Source organism: Astatotilapia calliptera, chromosome 14 (assembly GCF_964374335.1).
Source record: "Astatotilapia calliptera chromosome 14, fAstCal68.1, whole genome shotgun sequence".
NCBI classification, from domain to species: Eukaryota; Metazoa; Chordata; class Actinopteri; order Cichliformes; family Cichlidae; genus Astatotilapia; species Astatotilapia calliptera.
The window spans coordinates 8,638,943-8,653,703 of NC_137435.1; the positions used below are offsets into that span (position 1 = coordinate 8,638,943).

The window sequence follows — 14,761 nt, forward strand, 5'->3', positions numbered from 1 at the left end:
TTTCTTTGCTTTGAGGTTTTTCACAGGGCCATCTTTTTAATGATTCACATACCGTCAATGCTACACAAAGAAAAAAGCGAGTTCTGATCTCACAAAAGGAACCTATCGGTTAATTTTCAAACAGAAAGCCCAAAGGAGAATGAAAGCAATCAATGTTTTTTCAAAGAAAAAAAAAAATAGCTGAAAAAGCAGTATTTAACAGAGCAGATCACAATCTTAACCACAGATTTTGTCCTTCAGTTTACTCATAATCTAGACTCGTTTTCCTCATCCCTATAATATCATTAATAATTACAAAGGCAGTTACAGAGCTGCACTTGATTAACTGCTGCTCATTAAGCAAGACAAGTTCAACGGCGTGATTAAAACAGACAACGTATAAAGAAGCAGTCATGTAACCAGCCCTGAATTTGAAGGGTAAGTAGGATGTCTGAGGATATCACATTGATCCTTGGAGCTCTTGCAGTGAGCTCCCAATTTAACCGGGTACAATGAGAAATGATGTCGTTATCAAGTGTTGTCATAAGAGATGAGAGATAAACTAATCTACAAGAGCACATCAGTGCTTTCATTCAGCATTTCATGAGCAAGTGCCCAGTGATCCTTTGAAGTCGGTTACAGAGAGCAGATTAAGGACTGCCGCTTTAACTATTTTTTCGCCTTTCTTCTTCTTCCATTTTTTTCGAATTAGACATCTTTGTTAGTCATAGCACTTTAACAGCAACACGTGGGTCTTTGAGACTTATTTGCTTGTCTTGGCAGTAGTGCTCTGTGCTTTCTATTTTAAACTTGTCTCTGTTCATTTATAGCTAAAAATGAATCCACCCCCAGTTATTACCTGGTCCTACTAACCTCGCATAATCAAGCAATAACAATGCAAGCTTAATCAAACCCATCCATCACTCGGCTGTTTCATTCAAAGCAAATCATTTCTCCTGTCCTTTGTCTCCAGTGCATAAGATACACTTCATGCAGCAATGATGAGATATTTTTGTATTTAGGTCCCTTTGATTTAATCATGTCAGAAGCTATGAAATTCCATTAGAGTTGTGTGTCATGGAGGGAAAAGAGAAACCTGATACAGATTGTGTTGAGAAGCATGGGGTTAACACCCTCATGTTGATTATGGATGCTGCTCTGCTTTCATAAACAAGATAAAATGAGCCAGTAACAGATGGTGAGTCAAACTGTGGCAAAGCGAAATGCCTGTGAGTGCTTTTTCATAATACCAGAGCTAAGAGGTGTGCTGTAAAGAACAAGGACGGAAAAGAAGCATAGGCGCTGCAATATTACACGAAAGCTTGGTTGTCAGATGTTTTCTGTGATGACACTAAGAATAATAATAATAAAAGTGATGATAAACATTGTGCTCTTACCTTTGTGCACTCGTCGAACTCACTGAAGATCTCAGAGTCGTCATCCAGGCTGTCTCCTGAGCTCTCCAGAAACAGTCCAACTCCATCATCCAGGATTTCCTCTGAGAGAAACAAAACAGTCATGTATATGCGTCACAAAAGCCCCCCCCCCCCCCTTTAAATTAGATTAATACATTTACTTGCCTTGTCATTTTATTACGATTTAAGACCTTCCTAAACTAATCCACTAAGCTAACTGCTCAGAATGTCCTATTTTTCCTCATTTAAATCCAGTAAATCTGTTGTGTTTGCATTAATGAAACTGATGTCGCTAAGGATGATGGTCTGAAAGTCAGTTCTTCTTGCATGGAAATAAAATATACGCTTGAGATTTGCCTACTTGCACGCTTCTGATTCATTTACATGCCAGGTGAGTACGTAAACATCACCACACTGTGAGCATCTGATGGCTTTGATACGCTTTAGATTTGTGGGAATTGAATTTAAACTGTTCATTAACCTCTGCTAATTGGACCTATAAACATGCAAGGATGGAAGCACCAGTGGCACTTTAAATTAGTAAGTGAAATACAGTACTGTGCAAAAGTGTTGAGCCATCCATCATATCTTTATGTTTGGCTTCCAAGAAGCTGGAGTTTCTTGTAATTCATTAAAGTGGTCTTGCGCAGTCATTCTTCACACTTTCTGAAAGTTGAGATCTTTCTGTGGGCATTGGCTGCTTTTTCATCCAATCCCTGTACCTGACCATTTTCAGGAATCTACATTTTTTGTTAATGTGGCCCTCTTAATCTGTCCTACAAAGATGCAATTGTATTTCTGGACCAAAATTGTGATTCCAAAATAGCTGTTATCCAAAAACTTGGCATCTCTCTGCATGGTGTACAGTGTAGCCTAAAAAAACCCCCCAAAAACAGAGCAAGTGGAGGAAAAAGCGGCATGCCTAAAAATCTATGTACAGTAGGTGAAAGTCTTCCAGAAACAGGAAAAAAAATTCAGCACAAATATGAGGACCAGAGAGATGAATCTGGTCCTTCATTTGATCCATCTGCTCCTCACTAAAGCCTAATCGGAAATGGTCGTAGAAGTAGAAGGGTGGGCATCGGGGAGAAAAAGGCAGACTTCAGAAAATCAGTGGCAGCGGATCTTATGAAGTGAATGAATGTACATGTATGTGGAGAAGGTCAGGAGAAAGGTACATCAGAAAGTGTCTACAGGCATCTATGAAACAGTCTGTGGTGGTTTGGGGCTGCATTTCAACTAGTGATGTTGGAAATTAAGAATTTAGGAAAACACCATCAGATACCATCATTACGCATTTGGAAAGTGTCTTAACAGCAAGAGCTTCATTTTTCAGCATGACAGTGATCCCAAACATACTGTTAATTCAACAAAAGCAAACCTGGATAGAAAAAACACACAATGGAAAACTACCAGCCATGGATTGGCCTTCCCAAAGCTTGGGCTGCAACAAATATTGTGACAGAGAACGAAACCAAAAGCAGCCAACATCGAAAGAAGAGCTTTAAATGTCCTTCAAGCCGGGAAAGCCTGGAACTATTCCTGAAGACTACTTAAAGAAATTAAAATAAGCTTGGCTAAGAGACTTCAAAAGAAAAGAAAGAAAAGAGTTCTGTGCTAAAGAATAAAGGAATTCAAAGCAAATATTGACTTTCAATCCTGTTGTTATTTATTGACTGTAGTATCATTTATGTTTGCATATATTTCAGTAAATCACTGCACTTTTTTCCCCAGCAAAAGAAAGAAAGGTTGACTAAACTCCACACAGCACTGCATAATGTTAAAGTATACCATTTGTGTCTTTTTTCCTTTTACCTTGACTTTGGGAGAAAATGTCAGTGTAGAGATCCTCCTCTGCATCTGAGCGGCGTGGCGGCAAGTAGCAGAGCTGACGGCGGTCCACCGCAGGCAAGGTGTTGACTGTCAGAGCCAGTGAAGCCTGAGAGAATGCTGCTTTCATGTCAGAGAAATTAAGACTATGGGAGTCTTTTCCATTTAACTGAAGTATTTCATCCCCTGCGTTCAGACCTGCAAAAACATGCACAACCAGCTTTCAGCATCAGCTCCAGTTTACGGTCTCCTGTTCCTTCATTTACTAAAAAAAATGTTCTCTAATATCAGATCGTAATGACCTAATCTTTAGCAATAATCAAACAACTCCTGCTTGAAATGTTCAAATGGTGTTTTAAGTAAAATGTATTTGTATAGCGCTTTACTAGTCCCTAAGGACCCCAAAGCGCTTTACACAACCAGTCATCCACCCATTCACACACACATTCACACACTGGTGATGGCAAGCTACATTGTAGCCACAGCCACCCTGGGGCGCACTGACAGAGGCGAGGCTGCCGGACACTGGCGCCACCGGGCCCTCTGACCACCACCAGTAGGCAACGGGTGAAGTGTCTTGCCCAAGGACACAACGACCGAGACTGTCCAAGCCGGGGCTCGAACCGGACAAACTCCCAACTCTTGAGCCACAATCTACAACTTTGGAGACTGTTGTTTTAATTTCAGCCCCACAGGCATGACCCGTTTCTCTATTTTTTGTGAAATATTAGCCAGTAACACATTAACACTTGTTGTCCAACATCAGTCATAATTGTTCTGGGATCAATGCTCTTTATCTTTATTTTGACATCATTCAGCTCTTCAGCTTCATTACAGGAGAGCCAGTGTGAAGCAGCCGTTGTTAAGTGTCAGATTCAACATAATTCTTCATAAAGGCCAGTGAGAGGCATGATTATAGTAATCAGCACCCTTGAGAAGTGTTGTGTCCTCTAAAACCTTCTCTACCTGTTGAATAAACGTGCTAATGCATTTTTCGAAAGAGAAACCAAGCAGGAGATGAAAACTCTCCTGGCCTTGATGTGAGAAAATGAAGAAGCACTAAACACAGCTAAGGCAACCTGCATTGTTTATATTTTCCTTTAAAGTGTGGCTTATTAGATGCAAAGTGTGTTTAGGAAGAGTTCTTTCAGTAGAAATGAAGGATAATTAACCTTTAGCAAAGGCTAATCCCCCTGCCTTTACATCAGTGATGTAGAGCTGCTGTACTCCATCCTCCTCCACCACCGAAATGGAGAAACCTGAACACAAAAGGGAAATGTGAAGAGAAAGAAAAGCAGAGAGAGAGAGAAAATGATGATATTAGCCAAGCATCAGAGGGACAAATAGGGATGGTTAACAAAAAGTCAAAGAAAATCAATTCTTATGCTGAAGAAAACAGAAATACGAGTCTTTAACACTGACTTCATTGCAGCATTCTAAATAAAGATAGAAAATTATTCTTACCGTAACCAATCATGCAGGATTCATCTCTGTCAAACTGGATTACTTTAGTTATTTTAGAGCAAAGCTCAATTTCTTTGTACAGCTGCAAGGAACAAAAGGAAGTCATTATACATCCTGAAACAACAGCCTACTTCATTCATGGCGTGGTGGGTGGGTTATTGACAGCATGGAAGGAGGCCATTAATTTTCTGTACTTTCAGACAAAGCAGCTCTAGCAGCTCTTTATAGAGGAGTTTCTTTGCTATGTCATGATTACATGATTTAATTACAAAAGAGGTTACAGATATTGTTTATAAAGCTTCTCCATGATTATTTTTGGTGCATGGATCTCCCAGGCACAGTTTTATTTATTATAAACCTTGTTGCTGTAGTATTTTTTTCCTATTGTGATTCCTAATACATTGTAAATCAACTCCTGACATTTTTTTAAATACATTTCTTGACCTTGACTCATTTTCAAAACAGCCTGTGAGGGGAGGAAAGATCATATTCAAGATATCAGTGACATACCAAGTCACATATATCCTCCTCTGGTTTGGGAATGTAGAATTGCACTTGATTTTCTATAAGGAATTTGAGTCGTAAGTAGTGTTTAGTGGGATCGAGCTGATGAGCCTGTGGGATGAGCACAAAAAGACAGAAATTTATCCAGAATCGCAGCAGTGAGATATCTTTCATGTTTTCCTAACAGATGGTATTTCTCTGGCTCAGTGTGGCTTTCAGTTTAAGCGTCTTATGAATATCGCTTTAAACCGTAGCTCATTCGAGGCTCTGTGTTTTTTTACCTTGCAGATGGACTCGAGAACACACAGTGCAGACTCTCCTGGCTGGATGATTGTTAGCACGGGCTGGTCATTTGGGAGACATACCCAGGAGGGTGTAAGGTGGTCAGGAACCCAGATATCGCTCTCTGTGCTGGGTCGTGGAAGGCTTTTCACAGTTCCCTCCTCACTTTTCTTGAAATGGAGACATCCAAAGTAATTAAACACACTTTACTGCAAGGTCTGACTTCTTTAAATTAGATAATACTTCTAAAATAGTCTCCAAAATAATCCATCTTCACCAATACTTTGCATCTTCCTTCTAAATCACAGAGTAGTCGGAATACACTTTCCAAGCCATATAGTGCATTTGCTTAAATGGGGAATGAAAGAAAAATTAAAAGCTCTAATTTTCCTGAGTAGCTGTCACAGCTTGTAAGCTCTTCACTTTGGCTCTGGCGCTTACTCAGAATACATTAAGGGGTAATATTTCACTGATGTCAATGTTGGCCACATATTTTGTTGAGGAAGTTCGCACTTCTGTTTGACCAACTGCTCACTGACAAATGAATGCAAACAGATAACTGAATTATTCATCCTTACTGTGTTTTCCTTAGCAGGATCAACATATATGCCATCTACTGGCTTTTTAATGGGCTCTTCACCATCAGCAAAAACCTGCAGGAGCAAACAACAAAATGGCAAGTTACCAGTCAGGTAGGATGGATGCTTGAGAAATGGGCAAAAGTAACTTGTCAGCTGTGATTAAGCGCGGAAATTTTGGAAGGAGGTGGAACACTTCACAGACCTGGCTGACCGTTGGGTGGGCTTTTGTCTTTTTCTTTGAGGTAGTGTCCAGACCCCAGAGGGAAGAGAACCTGCTCTTGCGCTTACTGCAGGAACGAGACATGGCCTGCGTTCGCCGTCTCACTCCGGTCTCTGTGCGGGCTGCCACCTGGAAAACGTAACATGGCGAAGTGGGGTCAAAAACGGATCAAATGAGATCGACAGCTATCTGTTTGACCTCGCGTCAAATCCCATTTTGCCAAAATGACTTGAGAAGTGCAGCATATCAGCATATTTTAGGGGGTTTTAAAATAAATAAAATCATAAATATTCAAGAGAGGAAAGCTACAGTTCTGACAAAAAGAGAAAGAAGAAATAAAACTGAGTATATAAAAAAAGTGATCAAGGAACATTTCACTGAGTGGTTTATGGAAATTACCTTGTCTTAAGTGACTGAATAAATGGTCGTGTTAATCATACAGATATAGAGTAGTCAAATATTATGCATGAAAACTAGACTTGGACATTTTTTAGGCTGCTTAACTATTAAGAAATAAGTAAAAGGTTTGTTTTTTTTTTTTAAATAAATACTGAATTAAACATATCAGCACTGTGCCTGCAGCAGGCTCTAAAACTAGCCTAGGCACTCATTCTGTCATTTGTTCTGTCAACACTTTGCAGGCCATTCTGGTGAGTGCACAGTGCTGATACAGAGTAAATTCAAGAGGAGTGAAAGCGTAGGAAAGCTCTTAGCAGTTGTCTTTTGTTAGACATCCTTAACTGCTATCTCCCAGCTCAAACACCCACCTGCTCTGTAGCACTGCGTTGGTGGTGGTGAGGGAAAAAGCACCTCAGTGATCTGCGAAACATCGCTAAAAAATCAGATGTTTTCTTTTACTACTAGTGCTTTTAGATGTGAAGTACATAACCTCTTTGCAGCAGCAGTGGGAGGCCAAAACTGAACTAAAACCCTCACAAACGGGTGACCTACGTGAGACCCGAGCTCATAAATAGCATAGTCGTTATTTTTAAAAAAGAAAAGCGTGGTTTGACACAATGCATTGTAGTTTTTGGACTCGACTGTCCTGCCAAGAGCATCACTGGATGTGCTCAGTGATGCCAAAGTGTATTTTGAGTGAGATTTCACAGTCCTTTACTAACACTATGAGAACAGGTTTGAGCTCTGCAACAGCGACAGCTACTGTTACTTAAGTGCACTTTAGATAGATGTTTGTCCCCAATATAATAATCAATTCCAAGGTACATTTTTGAGGTCTCCAGGTCTCTTTTTCCACAAAAAAAAGAAATTGAAAAGGACACTAAAATATGCCATTGTGTTTGCTTCAGCAGCAAAAATAAAGAAGAGAATATTTACCAATGCATGGAAGGAAGAGACCGAGAATATACCCAGCCGGCCCATTGCCAGCTTGGTGGGGCGAGAGGCAAAAGCCAGAAGGCGTTTGGGGTTAGGCAGCTCTCCTCCTTGCAGGCTGGCCAGGTAGCATCTAAAGCGAAATAAATCCATGTGAAACTGCTCCAGGTTCTGCTCCCACAAGAATATCTGCAGGTTGAGAGGGACACAACAGTAATAGTTCATTAATGCCCTTGTCTGTCAACTTCAGACTAAGATGGGGCATCTCCTCACTTCCATAGAAGCTCTGTTACCACTTTTCTCAAAGTGTTGCCAACCTGCACTCTCTCTGTGCCTAATGGTTTGATGTTTATTGGGGCAGTAGAGCAGGACATTGTGATTATTCACTGGGCTGTCCCCTCCCTGTCATGGTCCTGCACTGGTGTTTGGAATAGGCGGCCAGCTCCATGGCAGAGTGCTCTGTATTACTGCCAAGTAGCCCAGAGACGAGAAAGAAACAATACTGCGCATTCCACTGGCAGATAGAGGCTGGGAGCGTTTCAGCTTTCTAAGGAGCAGTCCTACATCCATTCAGTTCTCACAATTTGAAACCTGACACTGCCAAACAGAACAGCTCCAACCAGCCACTACCAAACGGACCAAACAACAGCGATCTCTCCCCTTTCTGTAAACAGACCCATTAAAGACAATATGAACTTTGCAATTAATTGAGAATGTCAGGCTGACCAGAGCAAAGTGCATATTACAATAAGAAAAATAAAAAGCAATCTGGGGGCTGTTACATTTGTAGCATTAGCAGCCTCTAGCGGATGATTCCTCTAAATCTGCAACTTAATCCTCTCTCATTGCTCCCTGCTTCTCTCTTTTCCTCATATTCCATGTATTAAAAACCTGAGGATACAAGACTGAAATACATACTTACATTTGATATCTGTAAGTATTGTAACAATAGCTAAAATATCACTAAAAATGATCTTTAGCATTTTTTAATTAAGCTAAAGATTCCTCAGGATTGGTTCTCATTGAGGTTTAACAGATGTCTTAAGAGCTCTTAAATAGATATAATGCTTTTTTTATACGTCTTCCTGACATGCTTATGAATCCAGACAAAACTGAACTTTTGTGGGCTGATTACTAGGAGGGATGGGCAAAAGCTTAAATTTGAAAAACAAGTATGTCACAACTAAAACTGACTGATGGGGCACAGTTATATTTGGCATTTTTCATACTTCCATCCTTATTTGATAAATATTCAGCCAAGCTAGGAGTCACTATGTTGCATTCCAGGTGTTTTTTGAAGCTACTCAACCCATTTTTTCATATATACTTTCTATCAGTATTGAAGTTATAGAGACGCATTAAGAAATCAAACTGGTAAAACTTTGTTTAACTTCACTGTTTTCTTTTGAAATAATCTATTTTTATAGAAAGGTGATTTGTAATCAGAAATAATATAGCAGTAAGTCGTCTTTCCATGCCTTGTTCAGAAATGTTTTCCCCCTGCACACCTGCCTGACATGAGCTCAAGGAAGAAAGTAGCATGACACCTACTTGATCCAGGATCGTCTTCCTCTTCTTGGTGTCAGTGACAGCAGACAGCTGCATGTCTCCCATCTTCTTCATCTTCTCGTCCATGTCGATCTTCTGCTCGAGCTTCTTGATCTCGGCGCGAAGTAGCCGAACAGTGTCCTCTCTGTGATGCTGGCGGGCGACAGTAGTGGCACATGCTGAGTGGATGGCTGTGATCCAGTTTTCCAGCTCTGTCTGGCTGCAGGTCTACAGGGGGAGGGACCATGAAAGGTCAAAGGTTACACAGCACACAAACTCCTTTGTTTTTGTTTTGTTTTGCTCCTGATGTATTAAAAGGCCAGAATTTTAAAGATCATAAAAAGAAAATACAGTCAATACAGGGCAATGTATGCAAATTAAATTTGTATTTATTCACAGAACAGTTGACATACATGCATTTTCTTACCTGGAACAGAAAAGCATCTCCCAGGGAATTGCTGAGGCAGAACACAAAGTCCTTTTTGGGATGTTCTGGTACAGCCTGGACAATACTGTTCTCCACCCAGATGGCATGTTTGGGATTGCTGTTGTTGTCAATTCCTGAACGTCCATCAGTCTCATAGAAGAAGAGCGTGCAACCTGGAAAACCAACACAATGGAACTGTTGATTTAATTATTTAGTTTTACAAGAAAGTCAGATTTCCTCAAGCAATTTAATTCTGCTCTCCAGTGGCCAACATTAAGAAGTGCAGCATGGCAAGAGTCAGGGAGAAAGGCTTTATTAGACACAGGCTTCTAAATTGATTTCAAGTCCAGTCCAGTGACATAATGCCTTAAAGAAATCTTATTTGAAGTAAACCTTTGCTCTCCCTTTTGAATGTCAGCATGTAACTAAATAGCATCAAACATATTATCTTGCATGAGCAGGATGTCACAGGCTGACATTACAGGATTGCAGTGCAATAAAATGTAAATTTAATGATACCACTGAGGCCATGACACACCTTTGAGAGAAACCCAGTAACTCTTCCACTTGCGCCTTGTGGCTGACTCCACTTTCTTGTTTTTCTTATGCACAAGGAAGTTCTTAACAGCAAGTTTGCCAGCTTTGCGCACCATCCCTTGGACAACACTGAGTAAGAGGTCGGACTGGTAGGCAGAGCTCATAGTGCTCTGCTCATCACTTAGGGCAGACCCCGCCTCCTCCAAGCTCTCAGTCTGGCAGGAGCTCATCTGTAGTTCCTGACGGAAGTTTTCGTACACGCCCTGAACGCACTCGCTGGCCCCTCCGCCGCCACTGCTGCTCCCGCTGTCACTGCCAGTGAACATGTTCCTGCCATGCACTGAGAACACAGAGAAGGAGGCCGACATGGTCTTGTAGCGGCGAGACTGGTGCTCCGGCTCCACCGTCACCCCGTCGATGCCGCTGTCCTCATATTCGCTGCCCTCCCCGCCTGTGACATCCTGAGTTGTGGCAGAAGCACAAAACAGGTGAGACGGCATCACAGCTTCTTGTTCATCACTAAGAGGGCAGCTGGTCATTAACAACCGCTGCCCTCACCTGATCGTCTATCTCTAAATAAAGGATAGAAGCATTTTTGAAAAGCAAACATGTTGCAAAAAAACAAACAAAAAACAGATGCTTAATGAGAGCCCACAGGTTGTCTAACCCTGAGTTTCTGCTTAAAATTAATTGCCAACAGCAAAGCGTCTGCCGTTGTGTGAGCACAGCCTGCCCGGCCTGTGGCACCACAGGGTCTGCCCTCTCCTACCCACATGGTCAAAGGCTCCTGGGAGATGAAGGGGGTTACACTGAGCTTGGTATCTCCATCTGGTCACATGACCTAATCATGCGGTCCAGAGCTCCATTCACCAGAGTTGACGGTGCCCCGTAGAGACAGGGCCACCAATGCACGTTTTACTGTTACACTCTTCCACAGGCCTCCCTTCATTATCATAACAAAGGCCGAGGTATTTCTAACAGAGAGTGACTTTAGGCTGTGCTCGCCCCCTCCCATCATCGCAATCTCCTCTCACAAGAAAAACAACAGTTTCTTCAGGAAACTACGACTCCCTCGTCCCACACAAGCTTTCTTTTTACACTCAGTTTGTTTTAACAGCTTATTGTGAGGTGACTGAAGCGGAACAAACTCACAGATTCATTGGGGAAGTGAATGAAGGGAGCTGTACTACTACTAGATCATTTCAGATTTAGCACAGCTTTTCATGCTCTGTCCAAAACAGAACAGAATATCCACGACGGCATTAAACAAAGGAAGGTCCTTGACATATATGTATCCAACAGGCTATCAAAAATTCATCAGCACTCGAATTTTTACTGTTTTCTAATAACCACATTTCAATTACTTTTTTAAAGCTAAATTTAATGTGCAAACAAGCAGTACATTATAAAATAGTTACAGATCTTACCTGTATAGTCTGCGCCCTCCTGCCCTGCATGCTGGCACACATTTCAACTTGGTGGCTGGTCAGGCCTTCAGACAAGCAGTGTGAACGTCGGCAGGGAAGGGTGTATGCACCGTAGGTGTTTCCATCCTCGTCTGATGGAGATAGCATTTTATCGTCCTCACCCTCCCTGATAGCCCTGTTGGTGTTGTGCCACTTTGCATAGCGGCCATGGAGTTGCCTGGAGGCAGGACTCATCTGGCTATACAGCTCATCCAGTGAGTTTGCCCTGTCAGTGGAGTCTGTTGGGCTGGACTGCAGGTGGCCTTCGCAGCCAGTGAAGTCCCTCTCGTTAGTCAAGTCTATAATCTCCTCTGTGCTGGTCAAGTGATCTTGACTGACATCAGACAGGGAGAACTCCAGGCTGTCATCTCGCCACATGTCTGCAGATTTAGACCTCTTCTTGAAGCCAACAGTCTCCTTGGAGCAGTCTGGGGTTTTCTGGAGGTATTTCACTTCACCTGCGTACATATCTTCATCCTGCACCTCCTCTGCCATGGGACCAGGTAGGGTTATGTGCATTGAGGGATTGGCCAGGTCATTGTAAAAGGATACTGGACGCAGATTCATGGCCACCCGGTCCACCCAAATGGGGCTTCCAAAGTCTGGGAGGATATTTGTCTCATTGAAGGGTTCCAGGCCATTGTCAGCCAGGGACTGTGGGATGCTGGGTGTGCTACTTGAGCGCGTGCTTGTCTCAGAGTTCCTGTGCTCTATTTTTCCTGATGAAGCATGGCGAGAGCGTCTGGACTGCTTGTTGGAGATGCGAAGAGACCGAGACATGTGCTTACGTGACAAATAGCCACGTCCATAGAGGGCATGGTCCCCATTCTGGCTCTCAGCATTTCCCATGATTCAAAGGCTAAACGGACAGGGGGAAACAGATTAAATAAACCTAGGGGGACATGAAGGAGAGACATACAGAAGAAAAGAATTGTATCTGAATGGTGTTTTACCTGCAGGGCCGTAATGACTTTTCTGGCATTTTGTCACTGGATCTTAAGACAGTTTGTTCCTTTGGCTGGTATAATCCACAAACCTCTGAAAAACAGATATCTAGATGAAAAATCAGTACAAAACCTGTGTGCTCTTAATTATGTGTGGCTTAGCTAAATATTTGTACTCTTTCAACAAATCTGTCTACAGATATGGACCCGTAAAGACGGAACATGACATGTTGTTTCCATCCTAGGCTTTCCCCTAAAACATAGGACACTGTTCACATAAAAAGAATTGATAATGGTAGATGTTATAAACGCAGAGCTGTAACTTGTCTTGCTTTGCAGTTATTTCTTTAGTAATTATCTGTAAAGTCAGCTAAATAAACACTGTGCTTAGACTGGTAGAGGATGTGAGCCACTCAAGCCCCCTTCAATATGTACAGGGATTTTGTGAAGTGGAGGGTACCTAATGACAGTGTGAGCGAACATGAGTTATTCAGAACTGGAATGAACCATCCATGCAGAGATATAGTTGTTTGCTCTCAGGCACTGCTTCCTGCATTAACAAGGACTGGGAGCAGGAGGGTGCAGAAGCTTTGACTATAATGCACATTTGGACTCTATTTATCCGCCTTTAGGCCGGACAGTGTGATGTAAAAAGGAAAACAAAAGTCCTGTTCCACTTTGGGACCACCAACAGATGGGACAGAAGATTAGCTAACTCATTTGTGGCCGCTGCTTCTCACGATGTGTGCTTCTCCACTTTTTAGGATAGACCCTCTGGGGGAGGGGGGGGGGGGGGGGGTACTGTGTTTTTGCAAATAAGCAAATAAGCCCAACCCTCTGGTGCTGCCCTCAGGCTTACTGTGAGGAGGGGCTTTACATAAATGGAAGTTGACCCCGTTTTGATCCTTATCCTCCCTCCTTATTCTGTCCACTCATCAACCCTCACTGGTACTGCAGTGTACCATGTTTGAACTTTACACAACTACATTCATCTTTTATATAACTCTGCAGTGTGTTGGCTATTTCATTTAATCCCATTTGGTACAAAATAGAACAGAGCGGAAACGCAGGAGGGAAAGAACTATGAAAAAAAACAAAACACCAAAGCTGTTACAGGAAATGATATTCACTGAGGCATACAAGCATTGCTCACAAAATGCAAGCACTACAATATACTGTGGACCACTTCTGGAGTTTTTTCACGTAGCATTCCTACATAATAACCTTAATTTTTAAAAATGGAGAAGAGGAGAGAAAAATGTCCACCTTGTAATGGTTGCTCTTTATGGTTGAAGTTTCTGCTATTTGTAGCACAAATGTGTTATTGTGTATGTAAAATGGCAAAATGACCAGAACTAAATTACAAGTGATGCAAATGGATCTCGCTGGAACCCAGGAATCTCATTTGTTAATCTCTGAAGTTCAGGAGCCAGGTGTTGTAGACCAAAAACGTTACTGATTAATTTGGACTACAATAGAATTGCAACAAAGTTATGCATTACTGTGACCACACAACACATTATCTTTACATATCTATATCTGTACGCTTAAACTTATGAGTGAAATTGGAAGTAAAATGTACAAAATGAATATTCAGCCAAATCCATGAGACCAAACCAAACCAAATGTTGCAATAAATGCAACTCATCTCCTAACAAATCAGCAGATTTAAAGAAAAAGATCCGATAAATTCTCAGCAGAATACATGGCCACCAATCACTCTGCCACAAAACCATAAATAGGTTGAAAAGGGAACAGAACAGTCAGCAAGTTTCTATTGGCACTGTTTAAAAGACACAACACAGATTCCTACTGAACATGATTTACACTGAAGCTCCTGGTATAGCAAAACACATAATTTAAATGGCTGACCCAGAGAAATGTTATACTAAATTTTTAAGAATGCATTGTTCAAAAATGAAAACGCAGGATTATTAAATTTAATTGCACTGGAGCTACCAGAACATCTGAATACAACTTTTAAATGGCCTCAATTCCCAAACACAATGTTCTCTGAAGCTGCAATGCTGCTGCCGCACAGAATCCACCATCAGCTCTTTATTAATACATGAGCAAGAAATGCCACGGCTGGAAAAGATATTTTAGGGCGCTAAAATCCCATCGCATACACCCAGTGGATTCTTTTAGAAATACAGACTAACACACATCACAAGTTAATTCCACTGGATGATCAGAATTTGGTGATCCCATGAAAGATCAACCAAATCTAAA

At 41.7% G+C, this 14,761-nt stretch overlaps 1 protein-coding gene and 1 long non-coding RNA gene across 5 annotated transcripts in view; one reads left to right on the plus strand and one right to left on the minus strand.

Annotated features, from left to right (window-relative positions):
- LOC113037029 (TIAM Rac1 associated GEF 1) overlaps positions 1–14,761 on the minus strand; it is a 39,795-nt gene that overhangs the window by 10,103 nt on the left and 14,931 nt on the right. For all 4 annotated transcript variants that reach the window (XM_026193733.2, XM_026193735.2, XM_080289243.1 and 1 more), the window contains exons 2-15: positions 12,539–12,623; positions 11,547–12,444; positions 10,121–10,580; positions 9,583–9,755; positions 9,159–9,383; positions 7,611–7,796; positions 6,258–6,404; positions 6,053–6,127; positions 5,474–5,644; positions 5,199–5,303; positions 4,689–4,770; positions 4,397–4,483; positions 3,210–3,422; positions 1,377–1,477 (exon numbers count right to left, since the gene is read on the minus strand). In XM_026193733.2, coding sequence (XP_026049518.2) covers positions 1,377–1,477; positions 3,210–3,422; positions 4,397–4,483; positions 4,689–4,770; positions 5,199–5,303; positions 5,474–5,644; positions 6,053–6,127; positions 6,258–6,404; positions 7,611–7,796; positions 9,159–9,383; positions 9,583–9,755; positions 10,121–10,580; positions 11,547–12,434 — 2,913 coding nt within the window. In that variant the 5' untranslated portion in view covers positions 12,435–12,444; positions 12,539–12,623. The remainder of the gene's footprint in view (positions 1–1,376; positions 1,478–3,209; positions 3,423–4,396; positions 4,484–4,688; positions 4,771–5,198; positions 5,304–5,473; positions 5,645–6,052; positions 6,128–6,257; positions 6,405–7,610; positions 7,797–9,158; positions 9,384–9,582; positions 9,756–10,120; positions 10,581–11,546; positions 12,445–12,538; positions 12,624–14,761) is intronic.
- LOC145420221 (uncharacterized) lies at positions 5,527–6,647 on the plus strand. Its single transcript, XR_013901531.1, has 3 exons — positions 5,527–5,665; positions 6,067–6,166; positions 6,302–6,647. It is a non-coding gene; the product is annotated as an uncharacterized LOC145420221 (long non-coding RNA).